Source organism: Schistocerca americana, chromosome 3, assembly GCF_021461395.2.
Source record: "Schistocerca americana isolate TAMUIC-IGC-003095 chromosome 3, iqSchAmer2.1, whole genome shotgun sequence".
Classification (NCBI taxonomy): domain Eukaryota; kingdom Metazoa; phylum Arthropoda; class Insecta; order Orthoptera; family Acrididae; genus Schistocerca; species Schistocerca americana.
Genome location: NC_060121.1, coordinates 928,943,193 through 928,963,428, shown reverse-complemented (window position 1 = coordinate 928,963,428; position 20,236 = coordinate 928,943,193). Strand labels below are relative to the sequence as shown.

General features: G+C 39.5%; 1 protein-coding gene across 4 annotated transcripts in view; it reads left to right on the top strand.

Annotated features, from left to right (window-relative positions):
• LOC124607120 (heterochromatin protein 1-like) overlaps positions 1-20,236 on the top strand; it is a 135,642-nt gene that overhangs the window by 100,006 nt on the left and 15,400 nt on the right. For all 4 annotated transcript variants that reach the window (XM_047139325.1, XM_047139322.1, XM_047139326.1 and 1 more), the window contains one exon: positions 13,273-13,395. In XM_047139325.1, coding sequence (XP_046995281.1) covers positions 13,273-13,395 — 123 coding nt within the window. The remainder of the gene's footprint in view (positions 1-13,272; positions 13,396-20,236) is intronic.

The window sequence follows — 20,236 nt, the reverse complement described above, 5'->3', positions numbered from 1 at the left end:
CAACGCAGTAGCTGATGCCTTCATTTGATGAGGCCAAGAGCAGAGGCATTTGCATAAAGTTGTCAGGGTAACAGGCAAATGCAGAAATAAGTGTGGGACGTACAGCTAACATATCCCTTACAACAGGGTGGAGAAATTTGGCATTAATTGGCCATGGGAGCATACAACCAACATAAGTGGCTTTGCTGACAGTGCTTTTGGTGCCTCTCCTGGGGGCTTGTAACCATATCAAGGACCATAGACGACTGGAAAACCATGGCCTTGTCAGATGAGTCCCAATTTCAGTTGATTAGAGCTGATGGTAGGATTAAAGCGTGGTGCAGAACCCATGTTGTCAACAAGGCACCGGGCATGCTGGTGGTGGCTGCATAATGAAGTGGGCTATGTTTACATGGAATGGACTTGGTCCGGTCGAAGTGAACCAATCATTGACTGGCATGCTTCCAAACATAAGTGAAATTTTTATTGATAATAATGCGCCACAATGGTTCGTGATTTGTTTGAGAAACATTTTGGACAAGTTGAATGTATGATTCGCCCACGCAGATTGGTCGACATGAATCCCTTCAAGCATTTATGGGACATAGGCCTGGCTCAGTATCTCTGCAGGTGTCTTCCAGTGACTTGTTGAGTCCATGCTACATCTAATTGTTGCACTATGCTGGAAAAAGGAAGTCCAACACAATATTAGGAGGTTTCCAGACTTTTGTCACCTCAGTGTAAAGTTCATAAAGGGTATTAATAGCAATGCTTGTATGAAAAATTGTAGATGGAACTGGATTAGAGTCATGCAAACATTTCAAGACATGAATATCATTTTTTTTTTACAAAAAAATATACAAATCTATAGATCAGTGTATAGAAGATAGTACATATCGCCCATTTTTTGTGTTTAACTTTGTAATTGCAAACAATTGTGGAAAAGAAAATAGTGTTCTCCCTCAGTTGGAAGTGACTTTTGCTATTGATGCCCTGTTTATAGGGAAAGAACTTCCCAGTGTTTCAATATGCATTCTTATCTTTGTGCAATGTAGACATTTTTAATTTCCATGTACTTTGACATGAAAATTCTTTCATTTATTCAGTCTCTTTCACTGGAGAATGCATGTTGTAAAGTATTAAATCCCAGTGCAACTGTCTCTGTTATGAGGAAAGAAAGCGATAAAATAAAAATTATTAAGCAACAAACATTCATATTAAGATAAGTGGAGTTAGAGCATGTTATTAAATGTAGAATGGCAACAGAGCTGCATGCATGCATATATATATGTATTTTTTCCCCACGTGGAATGTTTCCCTCTATTATATATAGATCAGTTGTGAGGAGCCAGTGTTGTGACATGATTTTTATGTTCTCGCAGAGTCACTGTGAAGCGCCATTGACATTCCATTCCATTCCATCTATGTTTAGTGTGAATACTGCAATTTCAAATATATTGTGAAAAGTTTTGACACGTGTGAGATTCATTTGCAATTGACTTTGTTAATGACAGTACAGCAGTGGCAGTCCTGTTAAGTCAGATATACATGTAATTACTGAATTTACATTTAAAAAAGTAAGTGATGTTGTGTAATGGTCTCATGTGTATCACTGAAATCTAGTATAGTGGAATGGTTGCTCCTTGTATGTTCATGACATGCCTAAGACAGTTAAATTAATGCACTTATGCTTTAGTCACTTTAAAATTTTGTCTGTTGTTGAATATTGAGCCATCACGAACATTGTAGTCAGAACTTCAGATATCTACATGAGAGGGAAACACCAACCCCAGCCTGTAATCACATGAGAGATTGTGGGTGACAAATGACTTCAGCAGTGGGGAATGCAGCAATCATAGTAATTTAATTTCCGTTCTTTGCCTCCAGTTCTTGGCGAGGGGAAAAGTGCACAGTTATTGATTCTGATAAAAAATATGGCAAGTGCTATTGTTAATTTATTCGCTGTGTAGAGATTGCTGAGGAAACAAAATGAAAAAATATAAAAAGCAACTATCAACACAGCTACATATCCTAAAATAGTGCTAGTGATTTTAATGTTGATGTAGGCCAATATAATCAAACATAAAGGCTCAAATGATTTATAGAAGCAATACAGACTGATTTCTTCCTGTGTCATCCATCACTCTCTGGATTCTTAACTTTGATTATGCAGACAATCTTTACATATGACCTGAATTTCTTTGGGTTTTGTGAAAAATCTTTCAATAGGATTCTGTTATGGAAGTTATTGTAGGCTTCATGCATTGCCTTTTGACGATGAAATGTGTTCCATTCAGCATCTATCTATCTAAAGGCTTGTGGCTTGTTTTGCATCTACTACACAGTAGTCACTGTTTATTAGTTTCGTTATTGTAATTATACTGTAAGAGTCCCTTCCATTATAAACTGTTCTAGCAAGTACATCTCAACCCTGTGCTTGATCAGTTATGGTATTCTCTTAAAACTTGAACCGTTCTTCCCTTAGAGCACTGCATCTGTATGAGCAGCACTCACTGGCTATCAATAGTTTGGCAAGTGTTATGAAAGTACATAGCTGACAGTTTCCACAGTCTGTAGTCCATGACATCACAGGAGAGAATCATGAGATAAAATTTACAGATTTGTTGAAGACAGCACTGTGCTTCAAATTTTTTTCCATTTTATACTCGCTAATAACTCTTGTAACAATGTCAAAAATAATGCTTAAGTGCAACAAATGTAGACAATTTGTGGACAGTATTCACTGCTTTGAAGGGGGAAACCAAAAAGAATTTGATATTACAGCTATAACGTGTGCAAAACACAAATATTAACAGCTTACAGTTTGCTGCAATAAGTTACACATGACACTTGCGAACGTAAGAAAATTCTCAAAAATATACTTTTTATATCATAAACACATACTGAAATTGTGAGGATTGACTGGAGAAGGATAATGATGCCAAAGTTTCTAAGAAGCACAAAGGTAGTTTCCAAATGACAATTTAGTAAGAAATTTGCATGGCACTCAGAGATGTTTGAAAATATGCAGTATGTCATGATACATACAAGGACAGGCACAATACAGTATTGGGAAAAGACACAAACAATAAAATATTAGAATCTAGAAATTTTAATTGGCCCTATTTGCCATATATTATCAGGTTCCCGGTTTTGCCTTTGTTTGAGGCCACATGTGGTAGATAGGTACAACTCGTGTAAGCATAGATTGTTTTACTTAGTGAATTTGTGACACCTTGTACACTATATGTCATAGATAACACTGTAGCTTCAGCTTAGCCCAGTTCAAATTGTTTGTTAGTAGTGTAAAAATTCTGACTGTCCAGAGACTTTCTCAAATGCCAATAAATAATTTTAGTCTGGAGCAAAAGCTCTTGTATCTTTAACCAAATTAAAAACCTACATTTGTTGTAGAGTGTAAGAAATTTCGCAAGTTAACGCCTGTGGCTAGCTCTCTGGACCTGCAACAGATTTAGGTTTTCCAGGATTTCACTGAAATCGCTCAAGGCAAATGCAAATGCCAGGATGGTTCAATTCCACAGCCTTGAAATATTCTGAGCCTGTGCTCAGTCTCTAATGACCTTGATGTCGATGGGACATGAAACTCAAATCTTGTATCATACCCTCTTTGGTCAGATTTTTAGTGGAGTGAAAACAAGGCTTCCTAGAAATTACACAATGGATTTTTGTAACCAATCCAAATCTAATTATTGATTTGAGGAAAAACTGAAATATTTCATGAGCACCTGCTGCTAGCTATATAAATGAAGTGAAGTGCCAAAAAGTTCAGCTCTTAAAGATCTAGCTATTGTACGTAAAAAAGTTGCGTTGGTGTGCTGTTTGGTTCCTTTAAAATGGTTTACTTTGAATCAAGAACCAAATAAAGGACGTTTCAGGAAAAAACAATGATGCTATAAATGTTATTGTGGCGTAATTGAAAAATTGATGTTGTTTTTACACCCGTTTTGGCGTAAAATAAGATCCGATTTGATATGGTTATTGAAATATAGAGCACTCTGCAAAGAGATGCACGATACGGAAAATAGCTGAGTAGAATTATAAAAGTCGTGACTCTCTCTAGACTCAAATTTGATAGCAGCTTTCAATAAGAAAGATTGTCCCTCGTGAACAGTTCGCTTTCACAGCAGAACTGCTGCAGATAACAATTTGTGTATGTTTGGTAAGACATAGCAAAGAAAGCAATATTCAAAGTAGTTGTAGAATGTTTCCCACATCACCTGCAGTGCATAAGCTTGGTCGACCACCAAAGAGATCTGGTAAACTTGTAAGGTCTTCCTGCAACATTGAAGGCAGAAAAGCATGTGATAAAGACTAAGAATGGAAAAGATTTTTCAGAAGAACAGAATTACGTGAAACGATAGTGAAAATGTTTTTGACAGAAGTTAACACATTCCCAATAAAGTCTTGGTATATTTCCAACTGCCAAATGTTTCCACGTTCTTTTGATATGGCGTACAAATCAGTAAGATTCATAAGCCATTGGCAGATAACAGTATGACTGTTGGTGATGGAAAATTATATGCAAGATGCTGTCAATTGTTTATCGGACGTCACATTTCTCCTCGAGTAAAGTACATCAAAATGCAACTGAAATAAGTGTGTCCTGTCTTCACTGACTTGTCACTCATAGAAAAGCGGCTTCTTGCATCATTCCATGCATATGCCAACATCCGAAAGTATCCTAGAGTAATTCAAACAAAGCAAAAAGGGGTCATCTGCAACTTCCCACAAGTCGTGAAAGAAGTATATGAGCCGCTGCACTGTGATCTATGGATGTTGGCATCATCGTGATCACAGAAAAGTTGCTGTCAATTAATATCAAGTGGAAATTACAGATTTGACCACAAGTCATGCAAGTTCCTTTTAATTACATCAAGAACAACAATCGTCTGGATGCCAAACACTACCCTGTCAATTTCCAACAATTGGTTAGCTCTGCGAACAACCTGCATGTTAAAAAAAAGTCTTCTACAAAGCTATCATGAAAGCCAAAGTGAAAAGTAGAAAAACATCACATGCTGCCTTGGGTAGCATATTTTGCAAGAATAGGTGAAAAAGAGGTGGCTACTCATATCTTCAAGCTTCTACGCATCAGGAAAACTTAAGACCGTACCCTGAGGGCAGTAAAGTGTGCACGGCAGCTGCAACTGTTGCTCCTTGCACAGCAGACATGAAGCCGATCATCTCATAGCAAAAGAGTGATTTTGATGGGATTTTATTGAGCGCATATGCCATTTACAGAAACAAGCGACAGCAGTCAGAACTCTGTATGCTTATGGCAAGTACGACAATTAGTGAAATCAGCACAGCAGCATTCAGTCGAGCTATTCTGTCCTTTTCTGGTCTTGATGGAGAAGAACTGTCAGTCAAAGCTTCAACGGCAATGAAGTTCCATAACAAGGTTTGAAGTCGATCGTCCTGTTTGGCCTGGAAAGTGAGAGGCAAGTAATGGAAAGGTTACTGTTAGTTGTGAACATTTTAGTCTATATTTAATAATTACTGGTCAAAGCATGACTGTGGCAGTGCATCACATTTGCAACAAGCATAATATTGATTTGCGTTCTTGAACTCGTTGTTAGACATCAGCCGGCCACGTGGCCGAGTGGTTCTAGGCACTTCAGTCCGGAACTGCGCGCCTGCTACAGTCGCAGGTTTGAATCCTGCCTCGGGCATGGATGTGTGTGATGTCCTTAGGTTAGTTACGTTTAAGTAATTCTAAGTTTTGGGGGACTGATGACCTCAGATGTTAAGTTCCATAGTGCTCAGAGCCATTTGAGCCATTTTGAACATCATCTTCAGTAACTGTCATTCGTGGCTCGCTACAAATTATACTCGGGCATAATGAATTTTCTTTTATTGTCTTCATGCAAGTCACTCGAGTTGAAGTTCATAGACATACTGCTGAAACTGGAACGGCTTCCAAGACATCTAGTTCTGAATAATGCAGAATAGCAATCGATAAAGACATTCTGCTTGTGAATAAAGAATTCGAGCCACCAGTCATTGAATGAGTGTTCAAAGAAAAGGAGTGTGAAAGTAGACAGATTTTCATACAGCAAAAAAACAGAAAAACATTGCTATCATCACGCCAAAAAATGTGGAAGAATATGCATTCTCTCATCTTTATCCAAGTGTTCTAATGGATTTGTAGAAGAATAGGAAACATCTGTGACGACCCATGAGTACTTCCAGCCAAGTGTTACGGCAACAGTAAAAAAGATTCTGGTTGAATGAACACGTTTTATGATCACAGAAGCGTTGAGAAAGAGATCATGAATTCCAAAGTCAGTGTCGTGAAAAACTCGGCATTGTGGCATGCTAGATCATCAGATATCATGAAGTTCATAGAACTGAGTGCGTATTTCAAGAATATGCCCTCTTATGTGAGCTATTGGAGAAGAATGTCAAGCAATCTCATCCCAGTAGTCAGCCAGTTAGGTCTTCCTTTCTGGTTCCCCACTCTCAGTTCTAATGACGTTCTCTGCCTGGAAGTCATGAGCAGCCCCTCAGTTCTGGACAGTATTGTCAGTGACACAACACACATGAATCTGACATTGGATGAAAGAATGCATTATTGGACTAATTTCCTGTTAATAGTTATATATATATATATATATATATATATATATTGGCCACGACATCTTGATAGATGATTGTTGCAGTGTCTGTGTGTTTATGGGTTGCATTTTTTCATATGACTTGTCAAGCCAATGGCAGCACGGCATCTCTTGCCGCAATTGTCACAAGTGTATCTGGCTGCTGAGGCAGGAGCAGTGGTAGCATTGCGAAGCTTTTTCTGCCTTAATCTGTCTAACAAGCCTTCATCATGCTTCGACATTCCAGATGATGTATCATCACGCCACTCTGGTCTCATGCTAGCCCGTGCCTCCCATCTGTTTGTGTCGATTCCAAAGCTCTCCATATCTCGTTTACAGGAGTCCTTGAACCTCAATACAGGATGTCCTACAGGTCTTTTGGCTATAGAGAACTCTCCAAGCATCACCTCACGTGGTAATCTGTCAGGACCCATACGGTGGACATGTCCCAGCCAGGGGAGTCGTCTCTGCTTCAAGATAGCTGAAATACTGTTGCAGTTAGTTTTCGATAGCACTGCTTCGTTGGTCACTCTGTCCTTCCACGTTATGCCGAGGATGGATCTCAGGCACCGCATGTGGAAAGCATTAAGGCGACGTTCTTGTTTGGCATAGGTAGTCCATGTTTCCAATGCATACAAAAGGATGCTGAGGACGCAAGTTTCATATAAAAGAATTTTGGTGGTCAAAGAGAGTTTGTTGTTTTTCCAAACACGTGTAGAGAGTTTGCCAAAAGTTGTCGCAGCTCTTCCAATGCGAGCATCAATTTCCTTGTCAACAGACATGTTTGATTCTGTAGTACATCCAAGGTAGCAGAAGTTATCTACGACTTGCAGAGTAGTGCCATCTAGTGTGATATTCGGCTTTGTGTTAGTACCCTGAACCATAATTACGGTCTTACTGCTGTTTACACTCATCGAGAATAGGTGGCATGCATGACTAAATCTTGATACTAGCTCTTGCAGCTCTTCTGCTGAGTTCACAACAATTGCAGCATCATCAGCATACAGGAGTTCACGAGCGACTATCTCGTAGCGCTTTGTCTTACTCTTCAGAAGACTGACATTGAAAAGCCTTCCATCTTTCCTAGTATGCAGATGTACTCCAACATTGCAATTCTCGAAAGCCACTTGGAGCAGACCCGAGAGGAAAATTCCAAAAAGTGTATGTAGCAACACACAGCCTTGTCTTGCGCCACAGTTCATACCGAGTGGTTTAGATGTACTGCCATCGGAGATTACAGAGCCACGCATATTGATCATGAAAAGATCTTATTAAAGACAGCAAAGTTGGGGGACATCCAATTTTTTCCAGTATGCTGTAGAGTCACTCCCTACTGACGGTGTCAAAGGCTTTGTTGAGGTCAACAAAAGCCACATATAATGGCACTCTGTGTTTGCAGCACTTCTCTTGTAGTTGGCGCAAGGTGAATATCATGTCACTTGTGGATCTGCCAGTTCGAAATCCACACTGTGACTCAGAGTAGATTCGAGCAGCCAAGGTTTCCAGTCTCTTCAGGATTATCCTTGCATACGCCTTTCCAGCAATGCTCGAGAGATATTCCTCTCTAGTTGTTACAATTGCCTCTGTTAATAGTTATAGGCTATTTCTATCAACACATTTCCACAGCAGTAACACAGTAAAATTTTGAAGACAAACATATTGAAAAGACATGTCATTGACTACTTCAGCTGTTTTGTATTTCAAATGAGGGATTCAGTGCATGCTCACATTCTTATCTGGATTGAAGATACTCCTGATGTGTGTTCTGCTGTTGTAATTGCGTACACTGAGCAGGTGATGCTTCAATCTTGCGAAGCATGATGAACAATTACACCAATGGGTAAAGAAGTATCAGATACAAAATCGTCATAAGACTTGCAGAAAAGGGAATAAATTCTGCATATTTCATTTTCCTCATGAAACCTGCAAGAATACAACAGTTCTGAAAATAGAGCGCTAAAAAATAAATCATGTGATTCCTCAGTGGAACAGACAAGTCAGTGTTCAGTTACTGTAATCCTGGAATTGTCAAGCTATAGCAAGCTGAAATGGACATTTAGTCAGCTGATTCTGAGATTGGTATTATAAATTACTTTTCAAAAAATATAACCAAAGCTTAGAAAATTTAATCAACAAAAATACTCAGTTGTCTGTAGAAACAGCTTAAGAAAAAGGAGGCATCAAAAAGGGAGCTCTTTGATGGCACAGAACTTGAGTAGCAGTTGTGATGGTTTGCAATCTCAAGTCACATCTCATGAATAGACTACATTTTTGAACAAGTTTACAATAAAGAAAGGCCAAGTAAGGTCGCTTTGTTTTAGACAGGTGCTGGACACAAGCCTTTTGGGCTCCTGCAGCTTTGAAAAATGTGAGGAAAGACCAGGAAACTTGAGAGAACAGGTGCCTCGCAAAGTTTGCAGCAAGCTAAGGACCAGTCTATAAAACCCATGAAACAGAGCCCACTGATGAAGAATTGATGTCACGGGTGACACTGAAGGTGCCAAAATCACCCTTCAAGATGACAAAAGGCAGATGTGGAAAAGGAACATCTCAGCAGTGCTGAAAACACCACATACAAGCATTGACAAATTTGCTGAAAACCGCGCCTATAAACTGCCCCATTTATACCGTTCTTTTTGAAACTAAGATTATCTTTTACGTCAACAATGGCACACGTCTTAGGGGCGCTCAAGAAGCACTCGATCCAAAAAAAGTTTTTGCTGTTGACATTAGATGAGAACAGAGAGCCCTGAGTTATCGAATGCTCTTGAAGCTCTTGGTGTATTGTGAGATGAAGATTGCGATGTCAGATCTGAATCGAGCATGGTTATGGCCACTTCAGAGCCTGACTTGGATGTGAACTACGATTGCAGCGTACCAACTGAAAATCACACAGTCAGGCATAATGCACTCACACCCAACCAGAGAAAAGTCTTAGATTGCTCTGCATTTGTTTGTTTCTGAAGTTGCTGGAACTGGAAATAGCTTCATGCTCAGATTGATGAGCAAATTGGTACAATTTGCATACACCAAGACTGATGCTGTTCTTGCCACTGTGCCAACTGGTGTTGCAGCCGAGAACATAATTTGAATGATTGCCATTGCATTTTCAGCCTTCAAAATCACCAGAAGGGTCATTCACTTACGTGCCATTGCTGGGTGAATGACTTGCAGTGTGACTATGTCTGTACACTCTGATTGTGTGCATGGTTTATGTACATCATGGATTATCGGTTTTATCTTCTTGCACTTGAAACCAGTTCAGAACTAACTGTTGCACAGATATTGTGACTTCTGGCACCTACTTATCTGTTGCAACAGCTGCATGAGTGTGAAAAGTTGCTAGAGGAGCAACTACAAGTCACTGAACATTTGTTAGCACACTGGACTTGCATTCAGGAGGACGACGGTTGAAACCCACGTCAGGCCATACTGATTTAGGTTTTCTGTGATTTCCCTAAATCACTACCGTGCAAGGTGGCGCAATGGTTAGCAGACTGGAATCGCGTTCAGGAGGACGACGGTTCAATCCTGCGTCTGGCCATCCTGATTTAGATTTTCCCTGATTTCCCTAAATCGCCTCAGGCAAATGCCCGGGATGGTTCCTTTGACGGGACAGTGCCGACTTCCTTCCCCATCCTTCTCTAATCTGATGGGACCGATGAGCTCTGGTCAATTTGAAAACAGATGAGCGAGTTCTGGCTTGAATAGCCATGTTGGCATTGCTGGATGCTACCTGCTCAGCTCTCAAGTCCAGTGTCACATGCTTCTGTTGTAATAATCACTCAGTGCTGAACACTACGACACAAAGAAAGAAAAAGTGACATTATTGGTACTCGTTGGGCTACACGTTACATGACAGACTGTCTCTTCACATCTTTTCCCCAATTGCTTTTGTTCATGCTGTGAGATCCAGAAGCCACTCGTAAGTGCATTTGTGGATCTGCATAGTGGAACATAATTTTATCTACCAGTTGCAGTTAGCAAACCTGACGAAATGCGCTTTGAATGCTGCAGATGCATACATCGCTAAATAGGAAATAAAGCAACTAATGTACCATGGAACGGTACTGTGTGCAGTTGCTAATTGGGGCAATAGGCATTGCAACAGAACAGTGATCACCCTTTGGCTGCACCCAGTGGATCAGTAGTTGCATACAGGGGAGACAGTGAAGAGCCATTCGTGATATTTTGAACAATAAGTCATCAGACTGGGTAACAAATGTTAGAACATGGAGTAAGTGTGGATGACATGATAGTACAGTCCCAGGTGTTCATTGAGCCACCTACTGTATGATTTGAAGTTTCATCCATGTAAACTGCAGGTGGCTCAAGAGTTGAGACATTTATAGTCAAAACATACTTGTTAACTGTGTTGGCATTCTTGCAATAACTATGGTTGAATTCTTTTATCTTGGCGGCTCGCGCGTGCCCGCCCAGACACGGGAGATTGCTGCGTTGCCAGTTGCACACGACGCACGCGCCAAGAGAAGCAGTGCCATAGTGTAGTATAGTTCGCAAGCTTACGTTTAGGGGGGAGCGCGCAGTTTATGAAGTAAAGCCACCGCGGCCGCATTAACCCTTTTGCTGCTACAGAGACGGTGCTCCCCGCATTCCGCGCTGTGCGCGATTTTGTCACTGCACTGCTCACCTGTGCTGACACATGGTGTCTCCGACTGCTTTGACACACTTATCATTCGATTCCACATAAACTATTTGGCCCAAAAATTAGATTTTTACACATCTTATTGACTGATACCTTCCCCCCACTTCCTTTGACTGATTGAAGTGCTTTAAAATAAAGCCAAACGCGCCCGATGTAAATAAAACTTTAATTACAGTCGCGAAAGACGGAATATTTCTCAATATTGCATACGACACCTATGTGGTACTTAAATTAAATGAGATATTGTTATACAGTAAATTTTATATGAAATTTAGGTACCTTGTCCACATTTCATTCCCAACATTGTGGCAACTAAAATCGACCATACGGAAAGTATACGCTATGGACTTTTACCTCTGCAAACTCTTCAAAATTTCGTGCAATGGTTTACTACATTTAATGCTGCACAATAACTGGGTTGAACATCGAAACAAAATTAAGTTATTTATGGGGGGAAGGTATCAGTCAAGAAGATGTGTAAAAATCTAATTTTTGGGCCAAATAGTTTTTGTGAAATCAAATGATAAGTGTGTCAAAGCAGTGGGAACCATCAAGACATTGCTTTCGTTCTATTACTTTATTTATGACTGAACGTTTCTAAAACGGAAGACACTCGTCCGTGCTCTGCTCTGCAGTCGAGATCTGGCAACGTCGTTCTCTGTTCATTTGCTGACTGTATTTTTTAACGTCAGATGCGCAGAACGAACCTAAACTCAGCCGCCAACATAAATGACGCGCACTTTAACTGAGAACCACAATTTCTCCAACAACCACAAATATAAGGTGGAGCACACTTTTCACAACTGGATATGTTAATAAGCGAATCTTCCATTACTGGTTTCAGGAAATCTAAGACATTTACATGAAAAGCTCTTGTTGAATCCAAATGTTGTGATATCATGTGCAGTTGTTGTGTATGAGATTATTGATCCTAGTTTTTTGAGGATGACGCTGGATCCATAGCAACACTGAATGCAAGTCACTACTACAAAATGTAGCAGAATAACATCTGGTTCCAACAAGACAGTGAATGGTTTACACACTACACTGAATTATGGCTGCACTCAATCGTTTCCAAACCAGGTGATACCCCACTTCGCCAGTGGGAGATGGCCATCCTGTTCCCTAGATTTAACAGCTATCGATTATTTATTATGTGATTATGTGATGGAAAGAGTTTTTCCAGTCATTTACAGGCAGTTGATGAACTTAGGACTGCCATTTACTGTGAAATAAGCACCATTCTGCAGGATATGTTAAGATGTATTACAGAAATCTTCCAATTGGGCCTTCAGCAGTGCATCCAGGCAAATTGAGGACATTAAGAGAAGATTATTATCAAGGTGTTATGAGGACTATTACCAGTGTGTGTTACATACTATAGTAATTGCCAATTTATGTATTTGTATTTCATAACTATATTAAATCACTACAGACATCAGAGTGTGCTTGTAGATAGAGTGTTTCAATAACTGCCTGTTATAAACAGCAGTTTTAACCAATTTTCACATGGATCGTTTATGGCTTACGTTCTGTGTCCTGAACCACACAATCATAGTTGAAGTGAGTGCAAAAAAGTCTGTGCGACATTGCAACAGGTGGTTGTAATTTTCCTCATAGACTTGGTGAACATGACAGTCTTTAAAACTGAGGATAACATCCATTGATTTTTAACCATATCATATTAGATACTATGACTATTTTAGATGAGCAAAAGTAGATCCTATGTGTTGCAGTTGTGCACATGGTTTGTTTTCTCAATTGAACTATGCTGCTTGGCAAAGCACACACAACACGTGGTATAAAATATCGTAAAAAAGATTTAAACTGCTGCCTGTTGTAGATAGTTATCTACCAGAAAGAAATAGTTATCTACCAGAAAGAAACTTAACTCAACCTTCCCCCCTCTATCCCACCCCTCCTTTTTCTCCCAGTGTCATGTGGTACATTGCCGTGTGTTGGGTACTTTATTACTCTCTATACACTTCACATTCCATTTGTATCTTCCAGGAGCCCACTGTCAAAGAAGAGAATGTGAAGACTGGCAGAACAAAAGCTAAAGGAAAGAAAGAAGGAACAGTCAGCAGTGAAGAAACCGAAAATGGTGTTAATCCTGATGAAACTTCATATGAGGTAAAAATGGAGATATACATAAAAGCTTTAATACAAATCCTCTCAGTTACTGCCCAACTGTACACTTTCCTCCCAGTACTATACATTTTTTAATCTTCAGTTGCCTGTGATTTATTTGATGTTAAGGGATGTGAATCGTGGCTATAAGGCAGGAAGATGTCAAAGCAATTCAGAGGCAGGCTGCTAGATTTGTTACTGGTAGGTTCGAAAAACATGCAGGTATTATGAAGATGCTTCAGGAACTCGAATGGCAATCACTGAGGAGAAGGCGATATTCTTTCTGAGGAGCACTATTGGTGTTGATAAGATGACAGTGTACACCATTATCACTGAAGATTTGGCAGTGCGAAAGATCTGCTGTAAACTTGTCCTGAAGGTCTTAATGGATGACCAAAATCAGAGGTGTGTGTGCTTTCGAAGACCTTCTGCAATGCATTGAAGAAGATACTGCCTTTTTGATGAAATTATCGTAGGAGACAAAACTTGGATATTCAAATACGACCTGGAAACAAGGTGGCAAGTTCCAAATGGCACACTGTAGCATAACTAGTGATGAAAACAAATTTATACTCATTACGAGTAGTTCAGTCTATTATACATCTTTAAATTTCTTCAAGAATTTTTGTTCTCACTGTAAATGTCCTGTTGTGATGTAGTGTCCTTGTCTTTGAAGCATAGCCGTATTTACCTGTGCTAATGTGCCTCCGATGGCTGCGCCGCTATCAAATTTGGCTGAAAAGTGGTTGTCTAAAGTAGCCTATTGTAAATGACGTATTCCACTCGAGGTTTTCAGTCCAGTTACTTTAACTGCACTTCGTTATTAAATAACCTGTGGTTTATGGCCAGATCAAGTCGCACTCACTATTAATTTCTGCGTAGATAAAGAGCTAGCCACATATTACACTCAATTGATATTCCAAATTGAGATTACTCGAGTGCAGTAACCTGACAGTGAAGTGATCCCGAAGTTTACTACATGTGGCAGGTAGATCATTAATATATTCCCTAATTACACTCTCCTTTCCAAATGGTAGCCATATCAAAAGATCACACTTTGCACAGTAAATAAAATCTGGAAATGAAGCAGTTCTCAGCCTGTTCCTATTGTCACAGTAAGTATTATTGAAGATTAACACAGTTGATAAAACCAATTAGGGTTCACAATCAATGACTGAAAATCGGTTACTGAATAGACTCTCAAATATGGAATTTAGATAAAACTTGGCATCTCTTACAACTTGTAATTTGTGCAGTTGTACGTTGTGCAGTAATTTTGGACACAGATCTTGCTCATATCAGTTAAACATTTACATTTGTGATTAACTGAATTGTGAGGAGAGGTTCTTTTGAATGTGACCTTTTAGGTATGACAGTAATTGTTGTTGAATTATGCTGTTTGTTTTGATAAAAATGCTAATTACTTTGAAAATAAATGAGTGCAAAAGCTGTATTCCATCATATTATTTTAAATTGATACATAAAGTGCAATACACATACCAACTTTGCTTTCTCATTCCACATACATTGCCATAGGCATCTTTAACACACATTAACAGATATCTCTAACTTTTATATATTACCATAAATAGTACTGTACCATGTATTCAGAAAATTCTCTCTTTATTTCTGCTGAGAAATTCCTACTGACTCTACACATTGGCTGATTACCTGATTTTCAGATACTTGCACATTTTTCACATAACCTAATAGACTTTTCATTTTTCATTCACCTTACCTTTTGGCTGAAGGAAATTTATTAATGGTGAAACAAAATTATTCTCGATCAACTTCAAATCAAAAGAAATCCATCTTCCCATCAATTCTACCAAATACCATATATGTCTTGTATTTTATACTTGCTAGCATCCTCTTGTAGCTCAATTACTTATCATTAATCCAGTATAAACAAATAGCACAGAAAAAACTATACTCAAATACATTACTATACTAAAGATCATACACAAGTCGAAGAAAATTACTGATCAACTTACAAGATACATACTGAATAGTAGAAGAGATTGAATGTCTCAGGAAAAAGGAGGGGTGAGACACCCAGCTAAGGTAAGCAATATCGCCCATAAGGAATTCAGTGCAGATTACTGAACCCCCTACTTGCTGGTAGGTTCACTATTAATTGGACCCGCGTTTCAGAACATCTGCAAAAACACTGCTTTGTACATGTAACCCCCACGCAAATACAATGTCCATTATATCCAAGTTGAAATTCTGTTCTTTGACATTCACATTCAGTTCTTTGGCATTCACTTTTGGAATTGTTCTCATTGCACTTGCATGAGAAGTACAAGTATAGAAATTTACTTTTTGAATCTTGACACTGAAAATTACTTTTTGCAAATTTACATGGAAAATAAACATTTTGCACTTCCTCGCTAAATAGGACTGTTTGTGAACTTCTTTATCTATCTCTAATGCTTAGCACATATCTATCACAGAAATGCAGCACATTTCTTTAATTTTATGATTTTTTCTCAGCTAACTCACACTTCAGTGCCGCAATACTGTCATTACACTTGTTACATTTCATTTCACGTACCTTGTTACTAATTATCAGAGCTTTACATTCTTTGCTAGCAAGAACAGCAACATTATCAACAGTGTCATTTACTACTTGTAAACACTCTCCTGTCACATCAAGAACATCAGTATTTACATCAACAATTTTCTGATCGAGTCCAAGATCTTGGATATTACTTACTTGTACTGCATCCACAATCAATTCATCGCCATCATACTAAGTTCGTAGTTGTTTGCACTACACCCAGATCAACAACTTAGGTAATCATTCATCAAAAACTTTGTCACATTAATTTTCAATCTTATTTACCCTAAGTTCAATTTGTGGCAGAGCACCTACAATACTGTTGATTATCAAAGTCTCATCTTCTTTAACCTTCTAACATCCATTCACACTATTACCTATTTTAGTGGAGTATCACTCATCACTTCCTTACTGGTATCACATTTATTCGCAATTTCACACACATCTTTATACTTTTGGTCAGTTTTTTTTATTTCCACTTCATTCATTTTAAGCTCATCAACACTACTGCTAATTGATGACACTTCACACACACATCTCCCTCAATAAACTCATAAGCCTGGCTAACCACTTCATGTAGTACTGGTAAAGACTCTGTTTCTGTTCTCTTCAAAACATCTGCCTTAATCTCAACAACTGCTGCTCTTTTACATCATTACAAAGTATCAATTACTCACTTTCTCCTTTGTCATTAGCTTCCTGCTCCAAATCATTTGCTCTGCCAACAGCTTCATTCGCTTTCTGCACACTTGTCATCAGTCACTTTCTGCACACTTACCATCTCAGCATCCTCAAATGTACCACTACTTACATCAACATTCTCATTACCTACCTCTACTTTCTAATATCAGCAGCAGTTATCTGCTTTAATTCAGAAATCATTTCATTATCACCACCAAAAGAAAAAGTTTTTACTCCATCGGTTAAATTATCCTGATAAAAATCAACTACTTCCATACCCTTATTAAATTTGTTTTTAATCAAATTTTCATCTGGCAACTCATCAGTGACATAATTTTCTAAATTTGAACCAGAATTTTCTGTTACACTTCATTTGGTTGTATTCCTAACCCAGTTATCTTATTTGTTGTTTGTATTTTGTAGACTTAAATTTACATTTCTGAAGACCGTATTCATTTCATTTATTTCTGAATGTAAACTAACATCATATTTAATGCTACTCCCAGTATTACTCATTAACTTTCTAACAACATGCTCCTGTGGTGTCATTAACTGTACCAGTAATGACTTCTTGTCTTCCTTTGCTGACACTTCTTGTCCTGTAACCCTCAATACAATGTCCTTAACTTCTGGGTTACTCATTTTGGCTGAACAAATAAGTCACTCAATGATACAAACACTCTTACCGTGCTAATTTTCCGTCACCAACTGTGGCTGCCGTGTCATCGTCTGCTAATTGCTGCAGCTTGTAATTTTCACGTTGGTTCTGCATATTGTGTTGATTACATCTGCTCTGACTTGAGTCATTCAGCTGTCATGCTCCGGGGTGTGACGTCATTGATTGGCAGCTGTCCAGGATAGTCAATGCTGCTGCTTTCAGGCAGTACAATGTTTCCCATTTGTCAAGCTTTTTCTGCATAACAGCATCAGTTTCTGTGCCTAATTCCAAACAATTAAATGTTTCCAATGTTCATAAAATTGTCTGTGCACTGTCCTACTTATTGTTTACATGTAAATTCAGTTAATTTATATGCCACACGATTGTTTTTCACTGTTTAACAATCACTTCATCAGTTCCACTGTGAATAATTTTAAAGTCCACTGCTCTGTTACATGAGTTCTTAAAACCTGTATTTTCCCTGTAAAGTGCTGCAAATCCATGGGGCACCAAATGAAGCGTAGCGTTTTTACCTGTGCTAATATGCCTTGGTAGCTGTGCCTCTGTTGAATCTGGCTGAAAAGTATTGTCTAAAGTAGGCAAGATTTCAGTCCACATACTGTAATTGCACTTTTTGTTAAATAACCTACAATTTATGGCCAGGTCAAGCCTCATTCACTATTAATTTCAGCACAGATAAACAGCTAGCCACATACTGTAACAGTTCTTGAACAACCAGATAGGCCTGTTGTGTCTCAGTGCTATTGTGTTAACAATATGGACGTTATCATTTCCTGATAAGTAATGTCAGTTTTGAGCGGTCACATGTGAAGTGCCTTTTGTTGCAGGCAGTTCACCATTGTTGATTTTAAGCGAGCACGCCGTTCTGCAGTTAACCATCTCGTCACTTTGTTCACCCACATCATGAATGGTTTTGTGTGGAAGTCCCAGGCTGTGGTCATATTTTACGATTTGGAGATAGCCTATGACACCTGTTGGAGGACTGGTATCCTCCGTACTCTCTACATATGCGTCTTCTGTGGTCGCCTGCCCCGTTTCGTTCAGGGATTTTTAAAAGAGTGAGCTTTCAATGTATGTGTGGGTTCTGCCTTGTCAGACACTTTTATCCAGGAAAACGGTGTGCCTTGGTGTTTCATCCTGGGCGTCATCCTCTTTAGTATAACCATTAACCCTATAATGGCTTGTCTACTGCAGGACATCTCCAGCTCCCTTTTCGTTAATGATTTTGCCATTTATTGCAGTTCTCCATGGACCCGTCTCATTGAGCAGTGTCTTCAGCTATGTCTCAGTCGAGCACTGACAATGGCTTTCGTTTTTCCACTGTCAAAACCGTTTGTATGAATTTCTGGTGGTGCAATTGGTTTCTTCCACCGTCTTTACATCTTGGGCCTGTTGCTCTTCCACTCGTTGAAACTACAAAATTCCTAGGGCTCATGCTCGAAAGGAACCTTTCTTGGTCCTCCCACATGTCTTACCTGGCAGCCCGTTGCACGCGATCCCTCAGTGTCCTGCATGGCCACAGTGGTACTTCCTGGGGACCAGATCAAACCACTCTTTCATTTGTACTGGTCCCTTGTCCATTCGAAACTAGACTATAGGTGTTTCGTTTATGCATCTGCATGTCCGTTCCTCGTACGCCATATCAATGCATCCCTCTTCTCTGTTGCCTCCTGGAGTTCGCTTTTGGCTCATGCTCGTGCAGCTGAACTTCGCGCTACGTGCAACTTTCTTTCCTGGTGGGGGTAAACCCTTCACTACCTTGGCTTCGTGTGGCGGCCTATGTTCACCTCGGCTTTCATTCACTTCCAAAGGATGCTACTCTAGCCTCGCTGTATCGCCTTCAGCTTCACAACCTTTGCACAGAACTTCTTGGTAGTAACTTTATGTACACTGTTGGTTCTCAGACTGACCTTGATGTCAGGTTTGTCTTCGTCATTGGTGCCGGCATTTTTCAGTATCGGCTTCTGGAACACTACTCAGTATTTGTAGCAGAGCTCTTTGCTCTGTATCAGGCCACACAGTACAGCCAGCAACACAGGCTTTGCAATTGCGTCATCTGCTCCAACTCTCTCAGTGCCCTTCATAGCCTCTGTGTACTGTACGCTGTCCATCTCTTAGTGTAACAGGTCCAGGAAAGCTGTCACTTGCTCACTCTTGATGGTGCCACTGTTTTGTTTATATGGGTTCCTGGTCATGTCGATCTGACAGGAAATGAGGCCGCTGACGCTGCAGCGAAGGTTGCATCCTCATACCTCATCTCGCTGGTTCTTACATACCCTCCAATTGATCTCTGTGTTGCCATCTGTCAGCAAGCGGTGTCACTTCGGCATCACCATTGAACATCCCTTCATGGGAACAAGCTCTGGGTTACCATTTTAGCTAAGTTATGTATCGGGCACTGTCTGTTTAGCCAGCGCCGTTCGTCAAGTGATGCTCCCCCACCACTTTATGTTCATTGCACTCAACATTTCACGGTTTGACATTTTTTTGATGGAATGCCCTTTTTTGTAACCATTTAGTTCTGCTTTGTGCTTGCTGTATGAATTGCCGGATGTTTTAGCAAAGGATGCGCAAGCTGTTTAACATGTTTTACTTTTTATCCATCATAGCAATATGGAAAAAGCCATTTAATAGATAGTTCATGACCTCTGTTTCTCTGTGGCGTATTTTATAGCCCTTTCTCCAAATGCCTGTTTTTAGCTGTCTTCTCTTCAATCAATTGGGATTAACGTGTAGTTGTTTTTAACTCCTCTCTTTGTCTTTGTGTTCTACACTTCTGATATGGATGCGTATGACCCTAGTTGTTTTTGTGTCCTAAAACAAAACAGACAAACACATAATGTACTCTACTGATGTTCCATATTGAGATTATTAGAGTGCTCTATCGTAACAGTGAAGTGATCCAGAAGTTTATGTGTGGC